The 22,545-nt window shown below is 42.6% G+C and overlaps 1 protein-coding gene across 2 annotated transcripts in view; it reads left to right on the top strand.

Moving 5' to 3' along the window:
- LOC149284385 (meiotic recombination protein DMC1 homolog) overlaps window positions 1-22,545 on the top strand; it is a 31,368-nt gene that overhangs the window by 7,320 nt on the left and 1,503 nt on the right. The window contains exons 7-12 of one of the 2 annotated variants that reach the window (XM_089496775.1): window positions 1,155-1,227; window positions 5,196-5,287; window positions 7,801-7,874; window positions 10,600-10,714; window positions 18,348-18,408; window positions 19,056-19,172. In XM_089496775.1, coding sequence (XP_089352901.1) covers window positions 1,155-1,227; window positions 5,196-5,287; window positions 7,801-7,874; window positions 10,600-10,714; window positions 18,348-18,408; window positions 19,056-19,172 — 532 coding nt within the window. The remainder of the gene's footprint in view (window positions 1-1,154; window positions 1,228-5,195; window positions 5,288-7,800; window positions 7,875-10,599; window positions 10,715-18,347; window positions 18,409-19,055; window positions 19,173-22,545) is intronic. The other variant, XM_089496776.1, reaches the window with a different exon arrangement.

Below are 22,545 nucleotides of genomic sequence, written 5' to 3'. Positions count from 1 at the left end.
TTTTTTTACAGAAAGCAATGGTTCTGCATGGGATGTCTTTGGTACCCAAGATGTTACACTATATGCTGGGTAGTGGGAAGATACGCCACCAGGGAGGGCTTGGGACAGTTGCAAATCCAATAATTGTGCCCCAAGTACTTTGGGTCCCTGGGGTGGAGTATACCAAAGTGTGTGGTGGGCCAGTTTGTCATCCTACTAACTGGCTGTTTATACACTCTAGCCTGGTCCAGATTTTCCCTAGGACTGGCTGGTTTAAGGGCAATTGACTGGGGACCCCTGTGGGCTGGTTAGCACATGTAGACAAAGCAGACTAAAGCTAGGCTCTGGAGAATGATCATTTCTTCCCAAGAAGGCTGCCGAAGAGGCTGCTAGGTTGCACTACATATTATTAGCTAGTACTCAGATGAACAGGGGTTTTGATTGTTTATTTAGTTTCTTTGCTGAACCTCATTCCCTTGGATTATAGTGAACAGCCCCAAGAACTCAGTTCCTAACCCTAGAAGGTCCCTGACAAACACCATTCAGTACGGATTCTTTGTCACTATATATGTAATTTATATCTGAATCTAACAAAAAATAAAAGTTAGAAAGCACATCTGTGAGTTATATATTAGTAACAAGAAAAGGATTTGACTCCTGCAGGTGGCAGCAGTGTAGCATAATCCACTCAAGTGAACCAAACAAAAAATTTTGAGCACACAAGTACAGATCTAAAATTTGTGATAATGAGAAGGGGATCACAAAGCCCACAATTAATCATCTAAATGGGGATTTGCATATTGACAAAAATAGTGCAAGTAGCCCAATACTTTGGTAATGAGATGTAACTATCCTTTTTATACATGCTTCTATTGTCTTGCATAGTTTTGAAGATAGATTTCTAATAAATTAAACCAGATGGATTTTTCTGCCTGAAGAAGAGAGCTCTGAAATGTTTTAATTTATCTGCAAACGCATGGTTTAGTAAATATCTTTACTTACCTAGGATAGAGTCAGCTAAGTACCTATAAATTTCAAGCACATGTAGGTAAATGTATAAGATGCAACTTAGTCATAAAGAGCTTTGTCAGTGCAAATGTGCCAGCTTCGTGTTATCATGATCAGCTACTGCTTTTGAGTGTACCTAACCAATTATTTGTCTTGTATGCTCTCAGTAACTGCACAGCTCCCTGGACCAAGTGGATACTCGGGAGGAAAAGTAATTTTTATTGACACAGAAAACACCTTGTATCCTTTTGTTAACTAGTTGGAGGTTATGGATGACTTTAACGTAAGGAATTTTTACTTTACTGAGAGTGTAGTAGATAAATGGAACAGCCTCCCTGCACAGGTGGTATATGCTTATACAGTTCTAGGGCAATAAGTACAAGTAGCACATTGCTATTTCAAAACCATTTCTTTTCTCAGAATTAGTGATAGAGGCATTGTAACACTGATATCTGTTATGAATTCCTGAAGGTTCAGCAACATCTCCAGTATACAGTGATACCATCCATGCATAGGTTTGTTGGGTTATTTGGAGTGCTTATTTTGGGGCTAAAAGGCCACATTTGTGACACGTGCATTTCAGTTTTCCAACTTTACATTTTTACATGTAGTCAACCTGTGCCCATGTCCTATTTGGGACATTTTGAAGCCAGTTAACTTGTAGTAGACACTTCAGGGTTTGTGAAACTCTTGAGTAGTATTTTTTTTTTCAAAGAATGATTTACTGATCATGTTAAATGTTACTGCCAAACACCAAAAATATGTGTTCAGCAACATCTCCTGAGTACAGTAATACCACCCATGCATAGGTTTGTTGGGGGATAAAGGGTGTTTTGGGGTGTTGTGACTTCTTTCCCCTAATCATTTTGCATGTCCAAATCCAAAAAAAATATGCAGGTATTAATCTCTAAACAGGACATTTGGGGAAGGAGATACTGACTAAACTAAAATTTGCTTCTCTCCAAAAAATTAAAGACGTTAAGAATTGACCCTTAAACCATATTTAGAAGTTGGCTTCTGTATGATATAGCCTGAAACACGTGCCAATACACAGGCCTGGTTGTGAGGGGCAATGGAGACAGTAAAATGCCTTGTATCCTTTTAACCTTACTATAACAGACAAGGCAGCGGTTCTGGAGTTTACTTTTTTCTTGGAAACTGAGTAGCCCCAATTCTTGTCTCCACTTGTCAGGACCCAATTTTTCACTGCCTGAACCATGGCTTTTTTATACCTGTGGCGTTTACATCTGCGACCACTAGTGGCCACCCTCCACCCTCTGGAGCACTGTGTGGTTTCCTCCCATATGGATGAACTTCCTATTGCTTTCTGTTCAGCTGTGATTGCAACTCCTATCACTGCTACCTCAGCAAAGTATGATACACCAGAGACTACCATAGCCCCTAATATCTCCTCTGGACTGATAGCAAAGATACATGACCCTATTCCATCTCTGAGGAGGAAGGGGCCTTCCATCAGTGCTTCCCATACCAAGTCTGCTTCTCCCGTTTTGAACCAGTGCAGTTCTGGTACTACCCCCCTGCCCCTAGTAGTGCCCTGGGTACAGGGCAGCTATGTGACCCCTGGTACATGGAAAGAGAAAGCACTGAATCATACCTTCTCATCAACTTCTTCAGCATCCAGTCCTAATTTGACCTACGATTGCACCACAGATAACCTTTCCTTCGATTGTGTTATTACCTCTAACGGCAATATAATCAGAAAGGAAGACCTGGAGATCTGTGAACAAGCTTTACCGAAAAAGAAGAAGAAGAAATCCCGTTAAGTACACCCTTCTGCTCAAGGGGAGGGGGTACTGTCAGGACCCAATTTTTCACTGCCTGAACCATGGCTTTTTTATACCTGTGGCGTTTACATCTGCGACCACTAGTGGCCACCCTCCGCCCTCTGGAGCACTCAGAACTCAGGTGTGCCTTGTTACCTGGGTTGAGCCCTAGTCCATACATCCAGCTGGGCCTTGTTATCTGGATTACCCTGCCTTTATGAACCTGCCCTGCCCTTCAGTCAGGGCCTTTGTATTGAAGTCTATGGACCTTCCTGCTGTGGCTCTGCACCTGTACTGTTCCTGGTTCCCTGCTATTGTGTCCTTCCAAGTGAACTCCCTGCTATTGTGTCCTTCCAAGTGGACTCCCTGCTATTGTGTCCTTCCAAGTGGACTCCCTGCTATTGTGTCCTTCCAAGTGGACTCCCTGCTATTGTGTCCTTCCAAGTGGACTCCCTGCTATTGTGTCCTTCCAAGTGGACTCCCTGCTATTGTGTCCTTCCAAGTGGACTCCCTGCTATTGTGTCCTTCCAAGTGGACTCCCTGCTATTGTGTCCTTCCAAGTGGACTCCCTGCTGTTGTGTCCTTCCAAGTGGACTCCCTGCTATTGTGTCCTTCCAAGTGGACTCCCTGCTATTGTGTCCTTCCAAGTGGACTCCCTGCTATTGTGTCCTTCCAAGTGGACTCCCTGCTATTGTGTCCTTCCAAGTGGACTCCCTGCTATTGTGTCCTTCCAAGTGGACTCCCTGCTATTGTGTCCTTCCAAGTGGACTCCCTGCTATTGTGTCCTTCCAAGTGGACTCCCTGCTTTGTGTCCTTCCAAGTGGACTCCCTGCTATTGTGTCCTTCCAAGTGGACTCCCTGCTATTGTGTCCTTCCAAGTGGACTCCCTGCTATTGTGTCCTTCCAAGTGGACTCCCTGCTTTGTGTCCTTCCAAGTGGACTCCCTGCTATTGTGTCCTTCCAAGTGGACTCCCTGCTATTGTGTCCTTCCAAGTGGACTCCCTGCTATTGTGTCCTTCCAAGTGGACTCCCTGCTTTGTGTCCTTCCAAGTGGACTCCCTGCTTTGTGTCCTTCCAAGTGGACTCCCTGCTTTGTGTCCTTCCAAGTGGGCTGTGTGCCTTTCGTGCCCTTCCAAGCGGGCTGTGTGCCCTTCCAAGCGGGCTGTGTGCCTTTCGTGCCCTTCCAAGCGGGCTGTGTGCCCTTCCAAGCGGGCTCTCTGTCTGTCGTACCCTTCCAAGCGGGCTCTCTGTCTGTCGCGCCCTTCCAAGCGGGCTCCCTGCCAAAAGACTTATTACCTGTATTTTATTTTGCCATACGTCCGGTTACTTGCTTAGACTATATTACCCTTATTTGCTGGTCCTGTTATATACATGAAATACACTGCATTACCTGGATTTCTGTTTGTGGTGTCTTTGTTTGCATAATCATGCACCGTGGGTTACATACTGAACCCCAAGTATCCCCTGTGCATGGGCTCCTACCTGACCTGATCACCCGAGTCCTGACACCACTTCACCTATTCTAGTATTGCAGATATCACCTGCTGCTGAAATTGGAAAAATGTACATTTTCCTGGATATATTTTTTTAAAATGAAATAAAAACTATCTGTTGCATGAGGTAGATTGTCACCTTTTTATACCAGGCGCTTGACTTCCTCAGCGTAAGATGCAATAGCTGACCAGACAATTCTACACCCCCTATGCCTGTTCTAAGTTTGTGCCCAGAAAATTAGGACAACCAGAAGGGTCCAGGTCATAATCTTTTCCCATAGCCACGCTCACTCTTGCAAAGTGTGTAGAACTTCAAGCTATTCCAAGAGTTCTTTGAACGGATCTATTGTTTTCATATAATTTATTAGTGACTAGTCTATGTTGATGTTGATGCATAGCCAAGTATTTTTCATACAACACAATAGGAAATGAGAAATCTTGAAATATGTAACAGTAATGCTTCTTCCTTGTGCTACTAAGGTGATATACATAGACACAAAGTAATAATTCATATACCCAACCACTTACAGACAACCTTATGCATTAATAGAGTGACATCTCCACATAAATATGTACACTTATGCATACACACTGACTTCCATATATATATATATATCCACACTTCTACCTGTAACGTAGACACATACATTTTGACAGTGAATAAGAACAAATTGGCCCATGTATATCTGCTGGCTGGGGGACCCTGAAAGTAACTCTGAGCCTTGTCCTGTCATGCAGCTTCTACTCTTACTTATCCCTGCCATAGGCGATCTAATGACAACACTACACACAAAACTGTGTTCCTTCTCTGAGGTGCAGGCAAAAATAAAAAAGACACAACAAGTAAGCAGCAAGTGGCCCTGTTGCAAATGCCCTGTTTGAAGCATAGATTCACATATGGATACAACCTCCTTAACGGTTTTTCCTATAGTCGTCCAGATCGTCTGAGAGATATAGCTGACCGATTTGGTGTGGATCATGATTCAGTGCTGGACAATGTGTTATATGCTCGGGCATACACCAGTAAGATATCTGTTATCTCTGTGACTGTTTTTTTGCAACACATTACATTACTTTTGTTTATTTATTTTAAGCTTTCAGTAAAACTGAATGTGTAGGGTATGTACCTGCCTTTCTATTAGTAACATTAGACTGGCATGTTTTTAGTTTCCTAAGAGGGATCTTTCATTGCAGGACAATAACAAATTTTGCTTCTTGGTACAGTTTTCATTTGAACATAATTATCAAATGATAATAACATGATTTATATATCACATATAGATTCCACAAAGTCCAAAACAGTGTTAATTTAATTGATGAAAAGTTTTCGTCACAGCTGCGAAATAGGACGAAAACTATGATGAAAATCATTGCAATTTTCGTCAACGAATGAAAACACGACGAAAATGTTTGGGAGGGACTTTGCAGCATCCACGGAAGCCTCATGAGTGAGGCTAGCCGCGGATCATGGGAGGTAAGCCCTCCCCCTACAGAAAAACAATCATCAAAGACGGCGGTGGCCGGCTAAAACAGAGCTTAGGAATCGATCAACAATCGCTTCCTAAGCGTAATCAGTGTTGCTGATATGCCTCGATATCGAGGCATTCAGCAACACAACCCCTCTACCCTGATCGCCTTGTGATTGCTCCAAAGAGCAACCACAAGTGCCATCAGTGAATGGTGTTGTTGCCAGTCACAAGATGGCGGCCCAACAGTCAGATCAATGAGTTCACAGAGGGTTTATCCAGGTACTGCATTCAACCATGCATGTCAATGGAGCCCAGCTCACTAATCACAATGTGATTAGTAAAATAAAATAAAAAAATAATAGTAATAAAAAAAATATATATATATATGGATTTTTTTTACGGTGACAGTGGGGAATTATTTTTACATGTTACCAAATTTTGTTTATATATATATATATATATATATATATATATATATATATATATACCCAAAAAAGTTTTTTATCAGCAAGTCCTACAATAAGCGCTATATCTTCACAAAAATTGTCGCATGGAAAGAGTTAAAAAATTGGCATGTTACTCTGGCTGCCTCGAATATGTTCTTTTATGCTCTGTGTAACGCATTTTCATGTCATTCTGTACGAGGCACTCATGTTACTCCTGACTTGCAATGTATCAATGGAACTGAACTGTCTGATGTTATTTTGTAGCATGCTTTGTCAATAAACAGTGTTAATACAAAAAGAAATTGGCATGTTAAATGCCCATGGGGTGCCTAGTTTTGAAAAAAGTATGATATGATTGGGTAAATTGAATTGGCCAGCTTCAAAGATGTCGCAAATATGGGACGTGGGCCAGACTGACCAGATGTCCAAATGCCAAAAAATGCACACCTCACAAAGGTGGCCTTTTACCTCCCAAATAACCCAACAAACCCATGCATGGGGGGGTACTGAACACATTGACAGGGACATATACCAGGAACGGTAATTTCATACCTGAAGTAAAATGCGTGTGGAAAAAAACATACAAGAAAATACTACAGCAAACTGTAACAAAGGCGGTTGGTAAAATATGTGCATGGAAAAAGTTAAAGTACCACCATTTGAAATTCTGAGGGTTGTATATTTTTTTAGTTGATTAAAATCTGCTAGAGATTTGAACTCTCTGTTAAAACCCCTGATGTAATCCTTTTTCACATTATGTTTGTTCTTCACAGATATTACTTGATTGAATTATCGATTGTGACGTTTCTGGTGATCACTTCAATGTATATTTCAACCATTAAGCTGTTTATGTGAAAAGCTGTCTTTTAGACCATTGGCTGGCATGTTGGCTGTCATATTGTGGATCACAGCCATTGTAATAAACACTCAGTTAATAAATAAAAATAAAAAAGCCTAAGGTGGAGCCACTGTTTCTAGTAAATCACTCAGTAGCAATATAGCAGCTAATCGCACATGTATAGAAAATCACAAACCTGTAACCCATTTAGGGCCATGGGAATTTTCATACCCTAGTGGACTATGAACTACTGGAGTTTTTTGGGATTTTTTGCTTGTTAAACCATGATTGCCCTTTTCCATATTTGATGTACCCACATAAATTCTACATTTTTTATTCAAGGCAAGTTGGACCTTCTTTTAAGATCGTAGAAATACAGAAAACATAATAATTATTAGTGCCAATATATAAAAACCTATAGTAAAATAGAAAAATGCAATTTTGCTTATGGTGTCTTCTACACATTAGGTGCCAATGCTGAACGATATATATGACAACATTCACCGATTGCAGTAGTAGCCCAAATGCTTTTTTGTGCACATACCTCTATGTCTATAGGACCGTTAAATATGCAGCTGAACAACTGATGTGACAAAACCAGCTTATTTAAATATAATTAGTAGCTGAAGTTAAATGAGCTACATTTGTCAGTTTAGTAAATGAACAACTGAGGGGTCAATTTGATTTTAAAGTGCAATGATGGTGATCAAACATCTCCATCTATGATTTGTCAGCATATTCAAATGTAATAATAAGTTGTTGCCAATAATATCTGTTCTGTAGGTGAACACCAGATGGAGCTGTTAGACTACGTGGCTGCTAAATTCCATGAAGAAGCTGGTATTTTTAAACTATTGGTAACTATAACTTATGATCTAGTGCAAATTCTGCAATGCAAATAGTAGCTGGAGCTGGCATACATAATTTTAACTTTTAAAACTATGCAGATCTAGTTTATGTCTCAGTTAAGTTTCTCTTGACAAATCACATCTAGAGCATGTGTTCTACATGTCCGAGATACAGGATATTTGTGTACACATACAGTGCAACTGTCATGTCTTTCAGGGTATTGAGCAGTTTAATCTCACCTTTAGGTGGCAGGAGAATCATCTTAGTATTAGTAGGATTGTACATTCCTGTTTTAACTTTATTTATATTTGCCACCAGTTTACACAAATTGGACAAAGAATGTTGGCATTATTGATGATCAAGCATGATTAATTAGCTTAATTATTTAAAACTCCAGATAATACTTCTAGGGCAGCAACAGCAAACTTATGGCATGTGGCACAATGGTGACAAGTGACAACAGACCTCCGTTTCAGTGCTCCCTTGTGAACTGTGCCGACTGAGAACCGGGTTATGATGCCATATCCTGGTGCTTAGCACTGAAGCCACGCACACTGCCATTGAGCACTGGAACTGATGTCTGTAGGGTATGTATGTAAATGAGTGTGAGTATATGCTTGTGTGTCTTGTTTTTTTCTGGAAGGTGAAAAGCACACTGCACTTGTGGGTAGGCAGTTTGAGTGGGTTTATCACTGTTCCAAGGTAAGCTATACAGCCAGGGCCACACTGGCTATAAGGCTGCACATCACGGTTTTTATGCTCATGTACAGTGGATATAAAGTGTGCTACATGTGATAACAATCTCCCGTCTTCTTCATATGAATGGGCTATGGGGTAGGGTGGCAAGACGGAAGCCTTTTCTTACAAAGAAAAACATCCAAGCCCGGCTGAAGTTTGCAAAAACATATCAAGTCCCCCAAAAGCACGTGGGAAAACGTGTTATGGTCTGATAAAACCAAGGTTGAACTTTTCTGCCATTATTGCAAAAGGTATGTTTGACTCAGATTCGGAGCACTTTTGCAAAGAAGAGTGGGCAAATATTGCCACGTCAAGATGTGCCATGCTAATAGACTCCTACCCAAAAAGACTCAGCTGTAATAAAATCAAAAGGTGCTTCAACAAAGTATTAGTTTATGGCTAGGTTTCCACTTGGTTTTTTTAGCTAAAAACGCCCATAAAAACGCCAATAGCACCACCTGGCGTTTTCTTAGTGAAAAAACGCAGCAGCCAGATGTTAGCTGTTCTTCAATAGGAAATCGCAGAATGCCATATCCACTTGGCGTTTTTTTGTTTGGCGTTTTTTCAGTCCTCTTTGGCGTTTTTCTGCTTTTTTGGGCTCTGTGGCAGTTTTTCAAAATCGCAGCATGTTGACACTCTGGCGTTTTTTGCAAGGAAATCTTGGCGTTTTTCTCCAATAGAAGTCTATGGGAGAGAGAAAACGCCATGAAAAAGCCATGTGGGTTTATTTCCTTGGCGTTTTTTATGGCGTTTTTTTCCACAGTTACAATGCAGAGGATGGACTCAGTATCTGTGTGTCCTACGAGAAATAGGCTGGAAACAAACAGTTTCACACAAAACAAAGTTCATATTGAATTCAACACCATTTGGAACAAACATGCCATTACAAACAAACATACCCAACTGGATCCTGCGTGCCAAAAGCAACAGCAAACCATTTGCACCATCATTTGGGGCCAATCTTCCTAGAGGAGCAGACATTCAGAATAAAGCATGCCTTACAAACCACAGAAAAGAGACAAAAGGGTCCGCAGGGGCGTTTAAGTAGAACTCTAGCAGGTAAATGACATCAGGAGGGGGCAGATACTTGCCATTTATCCTAATCCCTTTTAGCTGGGTGAAACTTCTAACTTGTAAAGGCTGGAAAAACTGCCTAAGGTCAAAAAAAGCAATTTCCACAGAAAGGCTAAAACGCCAGAAAAAACTCCAGAAAAAAACGCCAAAACGCAGGAAAATGCAGTGGCAGTTTTCTTGGCGTTTTTCATCAAGAAAAAAAACGCAGGACAAAAACCCAAGTGGAAACCTAGCCTAAGGGTGTACGCAACCTGGTTTTTTTCCCCCTCAAAGATTTCAGTTTGTTTTGAAATTAAGTTGTTAACATTGTAGGTCACATTAAAGGTGGAAAAAGTTCTGACATGATTTATCTTTGTCTCATTCTTTAACATCATAAGAACCTGGCATTTTAACAGACTTTTTATATCCACTGTAGCCATTCATATCCAGCGGCGGCCACACATTGCAGCACCCATTTTTAAGGCCCGATGGCCAGTTTGGTCGGAATACAACTATGCTAGGATTATGTGGACATATAATGGGACTGAATAACCAATATTTGTACCTCAGTTGGATGTTTTGAAATAGCATTTAGAATTTGCAGCATGTATTCACCTTGTGTTCACTAAAGAGTCCAGTGTGCTTTCTAGTTGTTTTTAGCTACTTAGTTTTTAGTTATTTTTAGTATATTTCTAGTAAATTTTTTCCAGCATAAGAAAACTAATATGTAAACAATAAAATGGCTTAACCTTTTTCAAGATTTAAGATTAAGTATTAAGTATAATAATTATCCGCAACTCCACTGGCTTTGATGCAGATCCGGTGAAGCTGTAGATTATTATATTGATGCATTGGTGCGCAACCACCTTGTTCCAGTTTGCTCCTGATGCTAAGGAGGGTGCCAGTATCAACCTTACATTTCTGATTAAGGTCTTTCCGTAGATCATTGATTCTATCATGGCTCTCTTCCGGGTGGATTTCAGTGGTCGAGGAGAACTGGCAGAGCGGCAACAAAAACTTGCGCAAATGCTGTCCAGGCTTCAAAAGATCTCAGAAGGTACTATGAAAGGCTTTTAGTTTGACAATGCAATGCTTGCACACTAGACTGTTATTGCTTGGTTATAGGCTTCAATGTATAGATGAAGTATTCTTAGTGTCATAAAGCAAGTACTTACCCCAGCCATCGTTCCCACGCTGACATCTCTGCTCCTTCCCGGCTTACTGACACAGCAGCAAGCAGGGCCTCTCCAGCTACACTCCCACGCAGCTGCAGCCGGAGGTTAACAGGAGGGAGGGGGCGCTCGCTCCGTTGCCAGGGAGACGCGTCTCTCTCTAGCTGCCGGCAGAATCCAGTGAGACGCAGGACACGCTCCACCGTTGCCATAGCAACACGTTTCAAATACTGACGTCATTTTGGCGCCAAATTCGAACGTATTTAGACGCTTCAGTCCCAGTATCCTTTGCTGAAGTATCAGTTGAAGTTGGATTCCTATACCGAAGCGTTCTCTGTGTTTTGACCCTTTGTGTACCAGACCCTATTCTCGCTTACTGACCATTATCTATTTGCTGCCTGCCTCTGACCCCCTGCTTGTTTTTTGACTCTGCCTCCGCTCGTGCCCTATTGTACCTCGCCTGGATTTGTGTCCTGTGTGTATTGGAGTTTTTTGCTATTAGGAACCTTTCACTTACCAGCTCACTTCCGGATAGTGACAGTATACTTCAGCCATTACTATGGTTCCTGCAGGACTCCAAGCCACACTTTCAGATATGAACGACAAGATGGAGAAGCTGGCCCAAATGATGATGGACATGCAAGCTCAATATGGAAATCTTCATAATGAAGTAGCTGACCTCAAAAACCAAGTTGCTGCTCCTATTAACCCTTCTCCACCACCTGCTCCCTCCGTTGCAGCTCCAGAGTTAGGACCGTCGTTTGAACCCCAAGTTCCTTTACCAACCAAATTCTCCGGAGACCGAAAGACTTTCCGTGCATTTATTACTAATTGCGAACTCATTTTTTCTGTTAAACCACGTACTTATAATTCTGACTCCGTGAAGATTCGTTCAATGATTTTGTTAATGGAGGGTGAACCTGCAAGTTGGGCACATCGTTTATTATCTTCAAATGATCCTGTTATTCATAATTACACCTCCTTTATTGCTACTTTGTCCTCACTATACGATGACCCACACCTCCACTCCTCGGCATGTTCAGCTATCCGTACCTTATCGCAAGGCCGCCGTCCAGTGGAGGAGTACATTACCGAGTTCCGATGCCTCGTTGCAGATACTAAATGGAACGATTACGCCCTTGCTGACCAATTTCGCCTGGGTCTTTCGGATGCTGTTCGTGACGAATTGGCTCATGGCCAAGTTCCCGATTCACTTGAACCTCTGATGGCTTTGGCTCTTTCTATTGATCGGAGATTGCGAGAACGTAGGGCCGAGAAACAACGTCCCTGGACTCCCTCATGGAGAACATCTATGCCTCGTTCACAGGATCCTACTCCTACACCCTCACCTCTATCGGAGGTGGAACCTATGCAGATCGGGCTAGCCAGATCTTCTCTGTCCGTTCAGGAAAAGAACAGACGTAGGGACAATAATTTATGTTTATATTGTGGAGCGGATTCCCATCTCCTGTCGGCCTGCCCTATCTGTCCTAAATCACCTAGAGGTGAGTCCAGAAACAGATCCTATTGTATTTCGTCCATACTTCTGGAGACCGCTACTCACCTATCTGTTCCTCTGCGTTTACAGTGGGGATCTCATCAACTTCATCTCCAAGCCATCATCGATTCCGGGGCAAGCAGCAATATAATTGATAAAGAATACCTCGCCAAACAGAAGATCCCTACCTCTTCTAAGAAACATGAGGTATTTATCCAGACCATTGATGGCTCACCCGTGTCTTCCGGACCAGTGCATTTAGAAACTGTCCCACTCACCTGTTCTATAGGGAATAGGCATACAGAGAGAATAACCTTTGATGTCATCAATTCCCCTTTATTTCCATTAATCTTGGGCCTGCCCTGGCTCAAGCAACATGATCCCGTCATTCATTGGACTACAGGACAAGTAACATTTTCCTCTCCGTTCTGCATCCGCCATTGTCTCAGTACTGCACATATTTCTCTTCAAACGTCCCCTACTGTATCCAGAACCTCCATACCGGGTTTGCCTTCATGCTATATGGAATTCCAGGACGTGTTTGATGAGAAGGGAGTTGAATGTCTTCCGCCACACCGTTCATACGACTGTCCTATAGACCTCATACCTGGATCTAAAATTCCTTACGGCCGTATATATCCCTTGTCGGAATCAGAACTGAAAGTACTACGAGATTACCTCGACGAACACCTAGCCAAGGGTTTTATTCGTCCATCCACCTCTCCGGCCGGGGCAGGAATATTCTTTGTAGGAAAGAAGGATGGGGGTTTACGGCCCTGCGTGGACTACAGAGAACTAAACGCTATAACCATAAAAAATCGATACCCTCTTCCTCTCATCCCGGAATTATTCGAACGTTTAAAGCAAGCCGCTATTTTCACTAAACTAGATCTACGAGGAGCATATAACCTTGTGCGTATTAAAGACGGTCATGAGTGGAAGACTGCATTTCGTACTCGTTATGGACACTTCGAATACTTAGTGATGCCCTATGGACTATGTAATGCTCCAGCTACCTTTCAAAACTTTGTCAACGATATTTTCCGGGATTTATTAGATACTTTCATGGTTGTCTATCTTGATGATATATTGATCTTTTCCGCTACCCTCCAAGAGCACCGCAGCCATGTACACCAGGTTCTTTCACGTCTTCGTGCCCACCGTTTGTTCGCCAAAATAGAAAAATGCAAGTTTGAAACTAATAATATAGACTTCTTGGGATTTCACATTTCATCCAAAGGCATCGAAATGGACAAAACTAAAGTGAAGGCCATTGAACAGTGGCCACAGCCTCAATCACGTAAAGATGTGCAACGATTCCTTGGATTTGCTAATTTCTATAGGCGTTTCATTCATAATTTTTCCAGAGTCGTCCTTCCTCTCACAACCCTAACATCCAAAAATACCAAGTTTTTATGGAGCACAAAGGCCGAGGAGGCTTTCGCCACGCTTAAACAAAGATTTACCTCTGCTCCTATACTGGTACATCCCAATTCTGATCTGCCTTTTATTTTGGAGGTAGACGCCTCTACAGTAGCGGTGGGGGCTATCCTTTCTCAAAGACAAGGACCTAAAAATCTACTTCACCCTATAGCATTTTTCTCTCGCAAACTCTCACCGGCTGAGAAGAATTACGACATAGGCGATCGTGAGTTGCTATCAATAAAGTGTGCACTAGAGGAATGGAGACATCATCTCGAGGGGTCTCGACATCCGTTTGTTATCTTTACCGACCACCGCAATCTGGAATATCTTCAACGAGCCAAGAGACTACGACCTCGTCAGGCGCGCTGGTCTCTTTTTTTTACAAGATTCAATTTTCACATAACTTACAGACCAGGAAGTAAAAATGGCAAGGCTGACGCTTTATCTCGCCAATACGTCAATGAACAGGATGACCCCAACACCACCCAACCAATAATTCCCCCGAGACATTTTTTGGTCACCAAGAAAGATTTTATTAGCTCCCTGAGGGACTACTTCAAATTCAGAGTTCATCGTCCTACAGTTCAACCGTTGCAGAGGAAAGGAGGACTCTTTTACCATCAAAATAAATTGATAATACCTCCACCTTTTGTGACCGACGCTCTCCGCATCTGCCATGACGCCCCGTTGGCAGGGCATCCAGGGATCTCAGGAACGCTCAGTTTGCTTCGCCGTCGCTTCTGGTGGCCTAACATGGCAATGAATGCAAAAGACTATGTGAACTCATGCCAAGTTTGTGCAAGGAACAAGACCTCACACCAATGCCCTCCGGGATTGTTACAAATTATTCCCACTCCCCAATCGCCATGGTCCTCCGTATCAATGGACTTTATAGTGGAATTACCTTTATCTAACGGATATAATACCATCATGGTTGTTGTAGACAGACTGACCAAAATGGCGCATTTCATACCACTGAAACACCTCCCATCAGCAACTGAGACAGCTGACATGTTCATAAGAGAGATTGTTCGCTTACATGGAGTTCCTCTTCAAATACTGACTGACCGGGGTTCTCAGTTCACTTCAAAATTCTGGAGGTCATTTTGTAAAGGGTTGAAGATTGAACCAGCCCTATCTTCTGGTTATCACCCTCAAACTAATGGTCAGACGGAGCGAATAAATCAAAGTCTAGAACAATATATTCGTTGTTTCACATCTTACCTCCAATCGGACTGGTCCTCTTTGCTACCTATGGCAGAATTTGCACACAATAACATTAAGAACTCATCAACACAAGAAACCCCGTTCTTTCTGCTATACGGTTATCATCCTCCTGACCTACCTATATCCATAACCCCAGTAATGGTGCCAGAGGCGGCGAAAAGACTGCGAATAATACATAAAGCATTACGTATGGCAAAACAAAATCTGACGATTGCTCAACAACGATATAAGGGTCAAGCGGATAAACATAGACGTACTGGCCCTGACTATCAACCCGGGGATAAAGTATGGTTATCTACTCGAAATATGAAACTAGCCATACCCTCTTTAAAGTTGGGACCCCGATTTATTGGTCCATATACCATCACTCACCGTATTAACCCAGTCACTTATCGACTTGCGTTACCGCCATCTGTCAAAATCCATCCGGTTTTCCACACCTCTCTGCTCAAACCAGTTATTGCCAATAGACTGGCCACACGGTCTTCCTTACCTCCTCCTCCTGTCATTGTTGAAGGTTATCCTGAATATATCGTTCAAGACATTTTGGATTCCCGTCTTAGGGGAGGCCGTTTGTATTATTTAGTGGATTGGGAGGGTTACGGACCTGCTGACCGTTCCTGGGAACCGGCCTCTTTAGTTCACTCACCTGTCTTGGTTCGTCGGTTTCACAGGAGTTACCCCTCTAAACCTGGTCCTATCGGTTCCCGGAGGTTACCGTTCGGGAGGGGGTACTGTCATAAAGCAAGTACTTACCCCAGCCATCGTTCCCACGCTGACATCTCTGCTCCTTCCCGGCTTACTGACACAGCAGCAAGCAGGGCCTCTCCAGCTACACTCCCACGCAGCTGCAGCCGGAGGTTAACAGGAGGGAGGGGGCGCTCGCTCCGTTGCCAGGGAGACGCGTCTCTCTCTAGCTGCCGGCAGAATCCAGTGAGACGCAGGACACGCTCCACCGTTGCCATAGCAACACGTTTCAAATACTGACGTCATTTTGGCGCCAAATTCGAACGTATTTAGACGCTTCAGTCCCAGTATCCTTTGCTGAAGTATCAGTTGAAGTTGGATTCCTATACCGAAGCGTTCTCTGTGTTTTGACCCTTTGTGTACCAGACCCTATTCTCGCTTACTGACCATTATCTATTTGCTGCCTGCCTCTGACCCCCTGCTTGTTTTTTGACTCTGCCTCCGCTCGTGCCCTATTGTACCTCGCCTGGATTTGTGTCCTGTGTGTATTGGAGTTTTTTGCTATTAGGAACCTTTCACTTACCAGCTCACTTCCGGATAGTGACACTTAGAGTAGGTGTACCAGCTTCTTAATATTTAAAATAGACCACTGCCAGCATGACACTTCAGATTTACATTATTCTAGCAATACTATTTATGAATTGTCGGTCACAATTGGTGGGGATTAAAGTCAATCTCCAATCACAGTACACTCTAGTTCCCAGCCCCTCACCACCCTCATTGAGCGAGGTGATTAAATTGGCCAAGGTGGACATACAACAGCTCCCCTTCCTCCACTCCATGCACAGTGGAACAGAGTGTAATATTCTGAAGGAAGGGTGGGGTCACTTATAATAAAATAACCTATAGAACAGGGCTCAACAAATCCCAGGTCGCCATGGCGACTGATAATTTTGCCCTGTCGCCTAGGTGTTTGTTAGCCAAACCTATAATTGGGTCCGGGTCTAGATCCAGATCCCTTGCGGTGCTGCAGGGGAATTGGATCCTGCTGCCAGCGAAAATAGAAATAGCCCACCCACCCTCCTCACTGAACAGGGCTGTCACCGCCCACGAAGGCCACTGAGTCGCGCTGGCCAGCTGACTCAATTCTATTTCGGATCAACGGGGATGGCTTCTTAAAATGCCACCCCTGTCGATTCGAAATAGAAGTGAGTCAGCCGGCGGCGCTCAATAACTTTGGTGGGGGGCACCAGCGCTGCTCAATGACCTTTGTGGGAGGTGCCAGCCCCGTTCAGTGAGGAGGGTGGGTGGAGCCGCCGGCAGCGGCAGCAGGGTTGCCTGCATTGCATAGATGTTTGACAGCGGGAATCCAGCAGAGTGCACATCAGGGTCTTCGGTCAGGTAAGTTGAAGTAACTGGGGGCATGCTTGGCAGTGGAAGGATGGGACAAAGCTATGGGAAACTGGGGGCAAAGGCAAACTCTGTCCCCAATTTCCTATAGGCATCTTTGTCACTAAATAGCTTCCCATAGTCTTATGTTTAGTGACAAAGATGCCTATGAGAAACTGGGGACAGAGTTAATTAATGGGATTAATTAATGGTAATTAAAAGTATGCACTGGTGCTTTGTAGTGTGGGTGCAGGGCAAAGTGTAAGTGCAGGGCAAAGTGAGGGCTAGGGTAAAGTGTAAGACTGAGTGCTGGGGCAAAGTGTGAGTGTAGGGCAAAAAAAAGTCCTGGCTCCTAACTTTTTTAGCTGGCTCCTAGATTTAAAACAAATTTGTCAAGCCCTGCTATAGAAGACATTGACCCGATCTCACATGACTCCCCTCAACCTTAAGAATAAAAAGAAACCATAACTATAAGGTACTATGTAAGGGATGGATATGGCCCTCTAGAATATAAAAATATGTATGTGGGGAATGTCTGTAATCAGGGGATATTGCCGAACATAAATTTGGTCATTGTTCAACAGAGGCACCTAAAGTGTAGAAGAAATTTAAAAAAATTGCACATTCTTTCTTCCTTTTTTTAATAGATTTTTTTTACACACTAGCATTGACAAATATGTTTTGCATGTTTCTATGGTTTCAAATGAAAGCCCTATTTGTTCTGAAAAAAGGAATGTGTCATTTGTATGGGTACATCAAACACGGAAAATGGAAATTTTAATAAAACCCATATATGGTAAAAATGGCAAAACAGCTCTAGGTACCAAAAACCCCTGTGCCTGAAGGAGTTAACCATTTTACCACAAATCTGTGCCACACATTGCAGTAAAGTGCAGTTTTTTCCCATTTTAACAAAGACATTATATAGAAATGCAGTATTTCAGTCCAAGTGCAGTAATATCCCATATGCATGGGTAAGCCATGTTTCTCAGATGTTGTGGGGTCAAAATTGCAACATGCACATTTCATTTTTTAAACTTGAAATTTTGATCACTAGGACCATGTCTCATTCAGACACAGTAGAGGTCCCATATTTCAGGTGAACCCCATAAAACGATATATTCCCAAAAAGCGCACTCCTTGAAGATTTCACCCCACTTTCCTTTCTAGGTGGCTACAAGGTGACACCTTGTCACCTTTTCTATGACAGGTGTACTTTAAATGTAACAATCAATAGGTGTTGGATATCATGCTCACAAACGGCAAACCTTTGTTTATTTTATCATCTACAGAATATAATGTTGCTGTATTTATTACAAACCAAATGACTGCTGACCCAGGGGCAACCATGACGTAAGTAGTTTTCAGCGTTCAAGAGCAAGACTACCATATTTGCTCAATTATAAGACGACCCTGATTATAAATGACCCCCCAACATTTGAATATTAATTTAGAAAAAAAAGAAAAAGCCTGAATATAAGACTACCCTATAAGAAAAAAGTTTTACTAGTAAATACTAATTCACATGTAAACTATTTTTTCATATTTAATCGATTGAGAAAAATGAATTTTTTGTTTTTATTTCCTTTTAGTTGCCAACCTGCCCCCCCCAGTTATGCAAATCTGATATGCCACTTTGCCACACACCCCACCATATGCCACTCTGCCCTCCGCTGCTGTTGGATGGTACTTTCACCGGGGCTTCTATGATGGAGCACCAGAAATGTCATGTGATGCTGGCATTCCGTCATAGAAGCCCCGGCAGAATTGCCGGCAGCAGCAAAGGTTGTCTGCGCATCTTGTGCAGACATCCACCGGCTGCCAGACAGGAGGATCCAAGTCCCCGGCAGCGCTGCGGGGGTTCTGGATCTTAGTCTTATAATCTTGTCTTATAATCGAGCAAATACGATATTTGCTTTCCACAAATTATACATTCTTTAACATGCTTTGCACAGATCATATAACCTGTGGATATATAATTTAGTTATCTTTATTGGTAGCTTCCAAGCAGATCCTAAAAAGCCAATTGGGGGTCATATTCTTGCTCATGCATCCACCACAAGAATCAGTTTAAGGAAAGGAAGAGGAGAGCTTCGTATTGCCAAGATCTATGATAGGTAATTTCTAAATTTTCAAACCTCAGTGCTGCTTAACCCGTTAAATGCTTGTGCTGTCAGAAAAAAAAATGTGCCTAAAAACCTATATTGATGGGACAGGCTTATATTTCAGGGAATCTGTGACGAATAAAGCACAAAGACAAGTGTATAGAAAAACATCTGTGTGAAAATACACATTTATGTGAAAATACAGCACCCTTTGCTTCAGGTGTTGTACCGCCTGGAGATTATCCCATCTCTGTTGGAGCATTAGGTTCCAAACCGTATGTAGTGCAATATTATGCAAATGACCTTACATTGTAAAACCAGATAGCTTATCCAACATACAACCAAACCTTCCCAAAAGCATGTGTTTATGTAATAAATGTAATATCACATTTTTTAATGGCATCATTCGTATCTTACAATAGAACGTCATGAAAGAAATATTGATGCGTGCTCCCTTGCGCACCGGGCTCCCTTGCGCACCGGGCTCCCCGGCGCACCGCTACCTGTCAGTTCCTGATGCAGGAGACTACCTCATAACTGAGGCAGTCTGTGGGAACCAATTAGCAACCACCTACTTCACAGTGATCCCATAACACACTAGATGTTCCTCTGCCTCCATCTTCAGGAGCTGCGAGAACCCTGATTGCTGGTGCAGTTTCTGTACAACTTTCAGTTAATTTTGGGGGATTTAGTTTGTTGCAATGTATGGATAAACAGTCAGTATATAGCCGAACATTTTATTCTAAGCACCATTCCTGGCATTCCACTGACCTGGTGGAAATTAAAAAATATAGCCTTAGACCTGCTAATTGGCATTGTACAAATTTATATATATATATATATATATATATATATATATATAATCTATTGGAGCAAAATCTCTGCTGTAGCAACCCTTATTTTTCCAGAAGTGATGAGCAGGGATAAGTTTGTAAATTTTAATTGTTATCCACATTTCTTTGATTGGATCGTCTGTCCTCCTTAGAAGTGGCTCATCGCTTTATAAAATAACACCACTTGTTAACCACCTGTCTAACATATTTAGGGAAGTCTGCACCCCACACCAGAATACTTGCATCCATGACTCCTTGATGCAGTACGAGGGATGGCTGATATATATTTTCTAAGACAAGGTACTGGGTCAAGTTGTACAAGCTTTCTGAAAGTGAGACAGGGTATGAATTCTTTCCGATTTAGGAGGGAAACAACTCAATTAAATCCACCATGCTGCTCAGACTCTGTGGGAACAAGCGGTAAAATTGTCTGGGACCTCATACAACCAGGCCCGGACTGGGACAAAAAATAGGCCAGGGCAGCCCATTTTTATTTATTTATTTATTTTTTGTTAAACCAAATTCTGACAAATTTAATATACCATTTCTTGTTGCCTATTAGTTATATTTCAGCATGCTTTTGTCACTGTAATCAATTAGCATTACATAAATATATAATAAATGAATCATAACGTCATGCAATTTATTAAGCGCTATATCTTTAATGAAAGACTCAAAACAGTAACTAATCTTTGACCATTTAGTTGGTACTTTAAAAAAAAAACTAGTGGCAGTGTGGCACTCCTTGGGCCTTGGCTGGTCAGATCACCCTCACGACGAGTGAGTCTGTCAGACACAGACTCACAGCACAGCAGGGAAGAAACTCAGACCTCAGACCACCCCAACTTTATTGCGGCGCTCAGCTAATCCTCTAGGGGGAGCAATGTGACTAAAAAAAGTCATCATACACGGGACCCCTGAAGCCACAATTTAGTGCCACTAATCCTTTTTAATAAGATACGCAGGTTGCTCTCACTGATTTCTGGGCCTAGAATGTTTTGTCCTCTGAAGTGACTACAAATTCAGGAGGGCATTTTATCTCTGGATAAGTAAAAATTAAATAGTTCAATTTATTCCTACAGAAAGTAAAGGGCCAGAAAACAAACAGATGGCTAAATAGTCACCAGGACAGGCTCTGCCACCCACACACACACAAGGACAGACTCTGCCACACTGACACCCAAACACACACACCAGGACAGGCTCTACCACCCGGACACACACATCAGGACAGGCTCTGCCACACCAACACACACACAAGGACAGGCTCTGCCACACCGACATTTCCTTGGGCCCTGCTCCACGCTCCCTAGCATGCAATTACTCCCTCCACTACCACACCAAAAATAAAATGGCCACACTGACTGCAGATTAGTGATAGTCAGTGCAGTCTTCCCCCCCTTCCCCCCCTTCTCACCCTGACCAAGACTTTGAGAGGTCCTCTCCTCTGAAATCATTCCCAGTCCCTTTGTCCCTCATTTAGCCATACCTCTCTTTTCCTTCCTCCCTGTGAACTATAGATCAAACACTTGCACTTGCATGTATAGATCACATACAAACCCTATATTTGCAGGTATGCTTAAATGATGTATGGAAACAGCATAGCAGGTATAGATCTACATAATCAACACAAAAACCAAGCTTTGCAGGTATAGATCAATTGAAAATCACGTTAACTCAGCGTTGGAGGTATAGATCAAATAAACAGAATCAGACATACAAACCCTCTATTTGTAGGTATACAAAAATAATGTATGGAAACAGAGCGTACCAGATACAGATCAACAGAATAACACACACCCAGCTTTGCAGGTATAAATCAATTGGAATTCACATTCAGCATTAAAAGTATAGATAACCCCGTAAATTACAGGCAATCACCAAGCCAGTCCTGGTGTCCACATCGCCCACATAGAACCTGATCAGCACCCAGATTACACACACATTACAGCCCAGCCTGAGCCAACTTTGTCCCCTAACAGCCCAGTGTAAGACATCTTTGTCGGCAAACAGCCCACCCTTCATGTACCATCTTTGCATTTCCCCAAATCACTTAAACATTCATGACTTACACACTTACTCATTCACACAAATCATTTACACATATTCATTAATGCAGTCTCACAAATCATTCAAGCAATTCATCCACACATTCATTCATTCTCGTATGCATTCACACAATTCATCCACACATTCATTAAATTCATTCTTGTATGCATTCACACAATTCATCCACACATTCATTCATTTTCGTACATATTCACACTACCCCCTCTCCCCATCTACCCCTCCCCTTCTTAACTGCCCCTTCTCACTATGTACCCCCTCTCCCCTTCTCACTGCCGTCCCCCCTTCCCAATATGTACCCCCTCTCACTATCTATCCCCTCTCCCCCTTTCTCACTATCTAACCCCTCTCCCCTTTCTCACTGCCTCCCCCCACCCCTTCTCACTGCCCCCCCTCTGCTCCTTCTCACTGCCCCCCCTCTGCTCCTTCTCACTGCCCCCCCTCTGCTCCTTCTCACTGCTCCCCCTCTGCTCCTTTTTCACTGC

The sequence above is a fragment of the Sceloporus occidentalis genome, unplaced genomic scaffold (assembly GCF_023333645.1).
Source record: "Sceloporus occidentalis isolate IW3139 unplaced genomic scaffold, rSceOcc1.0.p SCAF_94, whole genome shotgun sequence".
NCBI lineage: Eukaryota > Metazoa > Chordata > Lepidosauria > Squamata > Phrynosomatidae > Sceloporus > Sceloporus occidentalis.
Note: the sequence above shows the minus strand (reverse complement) of the source record. Positions and strands in the feature narration are given on the sequence as shown.